The sequence below is a fragment of the Protomyctophum parallelum genome, assembly GCF_964188405.1.
Source record: "Protomyctophum parallelum genome assembly, chromosome: 10".
In the NCBI taxonomy this organism is placed as follows: domain Eukaryota; kingdom Metazoa; phylum Chordata; class Actinopteri; order Myctophiformes; family Myctophidae; genus Protomyctophum; species Protomyctophum parallelum.
The window spans coordinates 3988938-3998874 of record NC_139704.1 but is presented as its reverse complement, the minus strand read 5'-3'; the positions used below and the strand labels follow the sequence as shown (position 1 = coordinate 3998874).

General features: G+C 41.7%; 1 protein-coding gene across 1 annotated transcript; it reads left to right on the top strand.

Annotated features, from left to right (window-relative positions):
- The first annotated feature begins 314 nt into the window (after positions 1–314).
- On the top strand, positions 315–9587 carry fas (Fas cell surface death receptor). The gene is made up of 9 exons (XM_083774568.1): positions 315–374; positions 4346–4464; positions 6076–6207; positions 7047–7161; positions 7363–7442; positions 7570–7671; positions 7944–8026; positions 9105–9123; positions 9255–9587. The coding sequence occupies exons 1-9, from the start codon at positions 346–348 to the stop codon at positions 9554–9556; spliced, it is 981 nt and encodes a 326-aa protein (XP_083630694.1). The 5' UTR covers positions 315–345; the 3' UTR covers positions 9557–9587.
- The last annotated feature ends 350 nt before the right edge of the window (positions 9588–9937 follow it).

Genomic DNA, 9937 nt, shown 5'->3' with positions numbered 1-9937 from the left:
CGGGGGACCTCTACCCTTCTCTCTAAACCACCGGTTCTCAGACATTTTTGGCTCAGAGAGAAATAACTTTTTCATACTTCTCCTTCAATGCAGTCAGTGGTCCTATACTGCCATCTAGTGGTTATGGTTTTGTAGGCTACAGTCTATGAACGTGAACAGTCAACGGTGTATTGGTAGAAGAAGAAAGAACCGAAAGTAACTTCTCTCTTCCGCCAACAAAACACAATAGGCGTCACTTTGGAAAGTACTGTGCTATTATTGTTCGTTCGTTCGTATACAGTATTTCCTGTATGCTCCCCAGATCAGATCATGATCGTTTTCTCAGCCAAAGATCTTCCCATTGTTATGACGTTCATATTATTGTCTTGTATATGGTGAGTAACGATTCTTATACACACACTTCTTAGTTCTTATGCTGTACAACTTACAAGTTCGTTTATATTCTGAATCTAAACTAAAGGCGAGCTATGGCTGTGATTTTAACGGCAGAAAATAAGACTGACTGCGTTTTGTCAATTCATGAAGTTGCCTATAACTAATTGGATTAAGACTATCATGTACTTTTTATATAAGTATAGCCTAGGCCAATTATATATTATTTGCAGGAAATACAGTTTTGTGGAAAGCATTTCTTCCCATGCAGTTTAATTTTCGTTCTTCCCTTTTTGTCTGTCGTCTGTCTGTCTCTGTTTCTTTCTTGTTCTTTCCTAATCCTAATATGATATAGTGTCATACATATGATATATTCTGAAGAAAACCTAGAGACAGTCAATTGGCAGTCAGTATTTGGGTATTATGATAAAAATAAGAACATTATCATGGTGTGTAAAAAAAATCACACTGAGTGGTGCAGCCCCCGGGGCCACCTCTCTCTCTCTCTCTCTCCCCCTCTCTCTCATTAGCAGGCAACATTGCAGCACTATCACTCTCTCTGTTTCTGGCGCCCCCTACTGGTACCCTATAGTCATATACTGGTGCTCATGACCACATGGGTACATACATGCATGACCACATGGGTACATAGGTGTACACTGTACACCGACATTGTTGGTTGTAGGAGTGGTTGCACCACTCAAAAAAGGAAGCAAAGAATGTAAAGATTGCCATGGACACATGCACGGACATGTTGAACAGTTGATGACACACACACACACACACACACACACACACACACACACACACACACATACTGACTGCAATGAAAGCCAGAGACAACAAATGCTCTGAACTTCTTAAATGCAAGTCCAAACTAGCCAAGTGCAAGCGCTTCGACAGTGATCTCCAAACCAAACTGTGCAACCTAAAAGCCCAGTGTAACAAGCTAAGAAACAGTGTAATTGCCATGACCAAATCAGCCAAATGTAACTTTATCAATGATAAAGCCGAGGAAATCAAAAACAATCCTCGGGAGCTATGGAAGTTACTAAACAATCAACTAGGCTGTGGTCGGAAACTAAAAACCAGGTTTACTAACATAAACATCAAATCGAATAACACCCTCATCACTGACAAACTCGATGTAGCCAACCACTTGAACATCTTCTTTACAAACATTGCAACAAAGCTGGTTAGCAAACTGCCCTCCCACTCTGGGCGTTTTGGTGTAGAGCACATCAAAGCCTTCTACAAAAACCTTGGTGTTTGTAAAGATGATTTTAAAATGACAATGGTAACAACCGAGGAGGTACTTAAAAAACTGAGTGCCCTCCAACCCCACAAGGCCACTGGCCATGACAATATTCCCTCCAAATTTCTCAGAGACTCAGCCTTTTCCATAGCTCCAGTCATCACCCACATAGTTAACCTCTCCATCAAACAGGGACAGGTCCCCCAAGATTTTAAACTGGCCAAAGTAACCCCCTTGTACAAAAAAGGGAGTAAATTAGAACCCGGCAACTACCGCCCTATTTCTATTCTAAGCTCCATCTCGAAAGTGATGGAAAAAATAGTCTATGAACAGGTTGAAAAGTATCTTGCCTCTAATAAATTGCTGTACGAGTTCCAATCTGGTTTCAGAACATCCCACTCCACTGTCACATGCCTCCTCTATTTGAGCGATCACATCAAACACGAGGTGGATGCTGGAAAATACTGCGGCATGGTCATGCTGGACCTCCAAAAGGCTTTTGACACCGTGAACCACTCCATACTGGTTAACAAGCTTAAAGCTATTGGTTTTGATAGCACATCAGTGAGCTGGATGCAATCCTACCTGGAGGGGAGAGAACAGATGGTGGAGGTGAACGGAACACTGTCCCCTCCCCTCCCAGTGAGCTGTGGCGTCCCACAAGGAAGCATACTAGGGCCTTTACTGTTCCTAATTTATGTTAACGACATGACTTCAGCTTGTGACTGAAACTTGTTCCTGTTCGCAGATGACTCAGCACTGTTGGTCTCGGACAGGAACAAACTGCAGGTTGAAAAGACCCTCAGCTCTGAACTCGGTAGAATCTGCACCTGGCTCGCTGATAACAAACTATCCTTACACCTGGGAAAAACTGAATCCATCCTCTTCGGATCAAATAGTAAACTCAGCAAGGCAGATGGCTTCTTGGTTAGAGTGGGTGACAATATTATCACACGAAAAGATGAAATTACCTACCTAGGTTCCATCCTGGAGGCCAATCTTTCCGGTGATAAAATGGCCACCAACGTAATCAAAAAAGTCAATCAAAGAACAAGATTCCTTTACAGGATCTCCTCACTGGTCAGCAAAAACACCTTGAAGACCTTAACAGGAGCCCTCGTACAAGGTTTCTTTGACTATGCATCCACCTCTTGGTACCACAGCACCTCAAAGGCCCTTAAAACAAGGCTCCAGACCTCCCAAAACAAACTGGTCAGGCTCCTACTTGGCCTCACCCCCCGAACCCACCTCACCCCTGCCCACTTTGACAGGCTGGGATGGCTTAGGGTCGACGACAGAGTACAGCATCTTGCAATGGGTCTGGTCCACAAGATTCGATACACCACCAAGATACCCATGTACCTGTCTAAATACTTCCTTAATGTAAACGAAGTCCACACCCACAACACCAGAGGGAGTGCAACAAACCATGTACAACCCAGATTCGGCACAAACAAGGGACTAAATTATTTTCGCTCCTATGCCACCAAAATGTGGAACGCCCTACCAACAGTCATTAAGACATGTGAATCCCTTGACTCCTTCAAAACCGCTCTCAAAGGGCACCTACGGATGGCTGCAATTCGAAACTGGCCTCTGTAAAATCTGAATCCCCCCCCCCCCCCCCCCCCCCCCATTTTCCCTCACTGTATATTGTATCTTTTCCCTTTTTTGCTTCCCATATGATGAATTCCTGTTCTGTACTTTAGCTACATAGAAATGTCTTTTTGTATGTCTCTAAATGTCTGTATGTCTTTAAATGTTTTGATGAATTGAACAATGTGGACCCTGTTGTAAACAAGTGTAATGCTTAATTGGGTCGTCCACTCACAGTTGACAGTCTTTGTATTGAGTTTGTGCTTAAAATGTACTGTAAATTCTACAAACTGTTAATAAATATTTCAATCAATCAATCAAAACACACACACACACACACACAAACACACACACACACACACACACTCACTCACACACACACACACACACACACATTAATGTGTAAACAGAGCGGTGTAATATTGCATTCAAATATAGAGGATATGTGCGTGACATCATCATCAAACCAGGAAGTTATGCAGGAATGCCAACTGAGTGGCAAAAAAAACTACTTTCTGGCCTTGACAGCCCATATGCATCCAATCAGAAAAGTCCTGTCTGATTGCATTAAACAACATTAAACAATGTTAAACTCACTTTGCATGTTGCTTTGCCACTCGATGTGCCATTCACTTTAAGCATGCGCATACCCTCTATAGTAGGTAAAATTCACTTTAAAGGTTTTATGACATTAATTTTCATTTATTTTTATTTTTATTTTAGGTTTTATGACCTCAATTACGGAACTTTGAACATTCAGTGGATTTTCTGTGGTCTGAAGTTTTCTTTGGGTTTTTTTGGGCCTTTTGAGTTACAATGAAAACAGGCAACACAGTGAAACAGTGACATCTGCTGGCAAATCCCATTGACATATATGGGATTTGCAGTAAGTGATGTCACTTGCTGCCGGCAAATCAGAGCAACTGTTTGAGCCAGAAAACCCCAGATCACAGAAAATCTACTGAATGTTAAAAGTTCATGTTTTTTGGGTGCAATTGAGATTAGAAAACCTAAAAAAAACAAGAACAATTCCAAAACCTTTTTTTTAATGTCACAATCCCTTTAAGATACAAACGGTACTGCTTGTCTGCTTCCTCTGTTAAAACATCTCCTCTGTCTCAGGACCCTCTCAGAAGCAGGTGTGCACCACCGTTGGTCTCTGTCACGCATCAAAAGGCAGCAGTCTTGTCAAGACGGTACTTATGAACACGAGGGAAGGCAGTGCTGCTACTGTGCTGCTGGTAAGTGTTTTTCCCCCCCACGCCTTTGGTGTGTTTAATTGTCACAGTATGTGGAAGTTGTCCTCTATTATATATTTAACCCATCCTGACTATTAGGAGCGGTGGGGCGATGCCACTAATACAGTGTCCCTATATTTCCCTAAAGTCTTTGTTTTAGAGATGTTATGTCAATTTTAATCAGCAGTCATGTTTTGTGTAATACCCAGGGATCATCACCACGCTGGCTTGTGGTGTACATTAACTTTTTTGGTCAAAACACAGAGAGGGCAAGCCCTACTGGTCCATTTGGTTACATTTTGTACACTCTCAGAGTTAAGTGGGTCCATGCTAAAACAACATTTGTACTAGTTGCACTCCTAAATATGCTGTAGTGTGATGTCATAGTAGTAAGTGTCATACATACCAGAGGCGTAGTATCTACAATAAGGCGAGAGGGCAGGCGGTCCACCTGTCCAAATTCATTTCTGGCCTGGCCAAAATCCATACAATGAGAAAAACAAGAGGACAAAAACAAGACCTGAGAACTATTAATGGGCAGCTGATTGGGCGTTGTGGTAGTAGAGCGCGACCCTCAATCACCCATTGTAATGTAAATGAATGCCTTTCAGCCTTTGTATATATCCTACTGTCTGGCAGGTATATCTCTTTGAAAACCTTTTAGTGCTACGATTGTGCGCGGCGGGGAGACGACAATGAACACATCTTGCCTGCCCCAAAACGTAATTCCTGGATACGACATTGATACATTAGGCTGCTGTATGCTGAAGAAAACCCAGAGACTTGGCATTCAGTAATCGGGTATTATGATCCAAATAAGAACATTATAATGGTGTGTAAAAAGCAACATCTAAAGTTTGCCACAGACAAGACTAAGGCCCTTATTTATCAATGCGGTGTACACCTATAGTGTACATCCCATGTTGATGACCTAATGTCACCATGTTACATTCTGTCTGTGTACGAACATGTTGATGACCTGACCCAGGGGAATACCACTAATGTCACCATGTTACATTCTTTCTCTCTCTTGCTTTTTCTTCTGCCTTTGGGCCGATTCATACTCCTATTTTAGAGCCGAATAAAAGTCGGTTCGGCGCTGTAGAGCCTACAATTTGACGTCATTTGAGGTTCGGGGGGGGGGGGGGTACCGTCCTAAAGTCGGCTCTTCGGTGCTACTGAAAATTTCTGACGAGCCGAAATCATTTCGGCACTACAGCGCCGAAACAGCGGTAAAATAGGAGTATGAATCGGCCCTTTGTTTGCAGTCAAGCTGACTTCACGTCTTTGCTTTCCACTACAGAAATGTTACAGATGGAAATACTCACACTATATAATATAATAGATAATATGAAAGAAAGTGTGGTGTTGTGATCTGTTGAATAATTAGGATTCAGCATTTAGTTCCATTGAGGAACAGCAATGTCCGTGTTGGTTAACCTACCTATGTGACTATGAGCACCAGTATGACTATGAGTACCAGTAGGCGGCGCTGTTGTTTGCCTATAAATGACATGCCCAAAATTGGAATACCAGGGTTAATGTGGAGAATATCACGGCTCTGGGAGCACGCTGCTTTAACGAGGTTGTTGAATATGTTTTCATACTGTATAGGTCAGCGGTTGAAGCAGCACTGCACTGCCATTGCAGACACGGTGTGTGAGTTTTGTGACGATGGGTCATACAACCTGCACCCTAATGCCAAGCGTACCTGTGAACCCTGCTCATCCTGCTCACACCCCAATGGTACTGTACTGTTATGCATGGGTCATATCACTCTACTCGGTGCTTTAGGGTTTCCCAACTTGTGGGCTGTAAGCATTTGGGCCCGTAATTTAACCCATTTTGACCTGAGATCGATTTTTCAAAAATAGCAGACCTACAAGCTCGTAGCGTGCCACTCGGTGGCGCGCTACGAGCTTGTAGATCTGCTATTTTTCAATACCTAAAGCATGACATGATGCTAACACCAAAAGGGGTTCCCACCCAAAATGGGTTAATGGCAAAATTCTACGATTTTAATGATAGTAATTGCAAAAGAAAATGTCATGGTTTGTTTTCTTTGAAACCCTGGGCCTACCGAGAAATGGGAACGAAAACTAGTTTCACCCACTGTTTTACAGTGATGTGACAATAAAGATGATTCTGCACGTTTACTGATTAATTTCCGACGTTAATTCCAATGATCGAGACAAGAGCACAGTCTGAAAAGGCACGTGGCCCTGGTTTGTGAGTGTGCCCTGATCCCGAAGAAGTTGCTCTAGGTTTTCCACCAAACTAGGTACTTAGGTTCTAGAACTGGTTCTGTTACGAACCGGCGGCCATGTTCTTTGTTCCAAACCAACTTTCAGCGTTCTGAACCAATTCATTTTCAGTGGAAACACTCTGGACTGGTTCAATATTAGGCTGGAGAAAAAAAGAACCGAACCAGTTCAACCGTGGTGGAAAAAGGGGCCTCTGTGTTTTAGTTGGTGGAAATCTGTCCAGGTCTTCATTTGTTTCTATACTCCACTAAAACCCTGAGTGTTATTTTAACAAATAATAATATAACCAATTGACAGTATGTATTGTCCTTCTCTGTGCAGCCGGTCTAGAGTCAGTGGAAGCCTGTACCATCTACAAGGACGCAGTATGTCAATGTAAAGCGGGCCACTACTGTCCCACGGGGGGAACCTGTATCTTATGTCACGCTTGTGATGAGTAAGTTCCTCTTCTCCGTTGTCTGTCTCGTCCGTCCGTCCGTCCGTCCGTCCGTGTCCCATTTTCCACCAAAAACAACTTTGGTTCTAGAACAGTATTCTAGATTATTGGAAAATGAAAAAGATAATGAAAAATTATAATAGTCCAGAGCCATTAATGACTTTTACGAGCAATAACGAAACAAAACTTGTTGTGTTGAAGCTGTGGTGGTGCTGAAAAAATCAAAGTATCCTGTTCATCGGCCGTCAACACAGTCTGTTATGACGAGGACAAGCCCCAAGGTATGCTTTAACAAAACAAAACATGAGAGCTTCAGTTCAAATTGTATAGTATTCAATAAGTACATTATATATTTACAGTATGACTTTATTATTGCAGCCTGACATTCATTATACCTTTGTCTTCCAGGTGAATCGAATGTGGCAGCTGTTATTGTCCCAATAGTCATAATTTTACCTTTAGCAGGATTGGCTATTGGTGTATTTTATTATAAAATGAAGAAGAACAGAGGTAAGCATTTTGCAGTCGCTATTCTGCTATACCTAAAGTTACTGTAAGGGGGCACCAGAACCTCTTGGTTTCCTCATCCACGTTTCTGATGTTTTTATGTTTTTATGATGACCGTTTTAAAACCTGTCTGTAAAACACTTTGTAACTATACGTTTGGAAAGGTGCTATACAAATACAATTAATTAATTAATTAATTCATTCATGATATATAAATGACATTCAGTGTGTTCAATATGTCTGAAATATTGTTATGTAATTTTACTTATCATCAGACAAAGGAGGTGCAGCTCGACTCACGGACGATGAAGGGACAGAGATGATGGAGAGGCGCTCGGAAAATACTGGAGGAGAGGAGGTAAAATTAAAATAAACTTTAATGTGCTGCAGAGATTGAAATTGCCAACATGTTTCGACCGGACAGGTCATCGTCAGGGCGAGAACTAGACTAACAAACATACAGACCCATTATTAAATGGAATCAAATCACATGAACCATGCAAATGGTTACTGACAGTCAGTTAGTTACAATTATCTCCTCCAAAGACGAAACAACATACTGATTATAATCAGATGAGCACAAATTAATTAACACACACTAAGGATTGGAACGCACGTGAGCCTCTTGCAAGATGTTGAACATTTAACCTGCTATTGACTATTGACTATAATATAGTCACTATACTACTTATCTGCTTAATGCATCTACTTGTTTTTTGTCTTTCTCGTAATATTGGCATAGCTGGCAAGTTTTGTTCATGGAGGTAGGTTAGTTAATATATTAATGCCTGGCGTCCTAGTAGTGAATGTGCTTGTGCTACTGCATGTATCTGCTGCTCTGTTCATTTAAGTTATTACATGGCTTTATTGCAATTTAAAATATACAATTCAGTCATTTTGCTGTCATATACAGTAAGCAAGGTAAACACGATTCTGGTCTGTCAAGCATAATGCTAAGTATATGCTGTAATGTATAACAGACCGCTGTTCTGTCTCTGTTTTACTTTACTATGGAAGCTTGTAAGTCCAATACATTTATTTTTAGATGAAAATCTTGTATGAAAATATAGATTTTGTTTTTAAGTAGCCATGTAATAAGTGGTATAAATAGTATTGTCTCCATAGGTTCCACGCAGTAGATCTGTGTTGTAGATTGTAGATGCACTTGTAGCTGATCTACAAGCTTGCAACACATTGCACCACGATGTGAACTTGTGAGCTTGAAGATCATTTTAGCTATTTTTAACACAAAACGACAAACCCCCAAATCGATTATTTTATTAAAATATATACATTTTTGTAATCCATCACATCGATTAGCTTGATTAACTACCACAACCCTAACTACTGTAGTTTACATCACGCATCCCTACAGCTCACATCACTTACATGTGTCGGTCAACCTGTCTCACTTTTCTTTTCTTTTTTCCCCCCAGGAAATGCAGCTTCTTAAAGGTACGTAAAAAATCTCGGGTTAAGATTACATTCTGCTGTTTTGGAGGTCTTCGTAGCTTTATATGCATCACCTAGACAGAAACGAGCTTGTCATGCCAAGCTTTACCCTACTATCCCTCTGTCTGGATCAGGTGTGGATCTGTCATGCCACCTCCACGACATCGCAGAAGAGGTGGGATGGAAGGATATGAAAAAACTGGCCCTCAGGAGCGGGATCTCGCTCGCCGTCATTGACTCCCACGAGCAGAACCACCTGAATGACTCTCAGGAAAGGACATTCGAACTGCTGGCACGGTGGGTGGAGAAGCAGGGTTCCAAAGCTTCAGAAACCCTGGTGCAGGAGCTAAGAAAAGCTGACCTCAATGGAAAGGCAGAAAAGGTGATGGAAATAATTGGGAAGAAAGCACAGGCTGGGAACAACCAAGGAAGCTGAAGGAAGAGCTGCGGACGTCATGGATTATAGCCATGACGCTTTCATGGGTGACATTGTGGCAATACCTTGCACCGGAATGACTAGATGTTCGATGAAATACAATGGCAGTGAATGGTGCCGGCTGGACCAGATCATGAACTATTTATGAACGATTGTCATATCATCATTTTCTAATCACTTACAGTACATAATTGTATTGACAGTCCAAACAGCGGCAAGTCTCGTTTCCGTCTAGGAGGTATTGTTGCGAGATTTAGTTGCCAGACAGGAAACGGTGGACAGTCTCGTGATGCTTAATTGGCATGTTCACAAAGAACATACCGGTACTTTGTGCTCTTTAGATACCTCTTAAGGTACAGATCGAAAAGCAACACGGCAGAC

What these genes read in the sequence shown, in the direction of transcription:
- fas (XM_083774568.1), top strand. Translation starts at nt 346, where the DNA reads ATGACGTTCATATTATTGTCTTGTATATG. An exon ending in GTGCTGCTACTGTGCTGCTG is followed by an intron (nt 4,465 to 6,075) that starts GTAAGTGTTTTT and finishes CATACTGTATAG; the next exon opens with GTCAGCGGTTGAAGCAGCAC. An exon ending in TGACGAGGACAAGCCCCAAG is followed by an intron (nt 7,443 to 7,569) that starts GTATGCTTTAAC and finishes TTTGTCTTCCAG; the next exon opens with GTGAATCGAATGTGGCAGCT.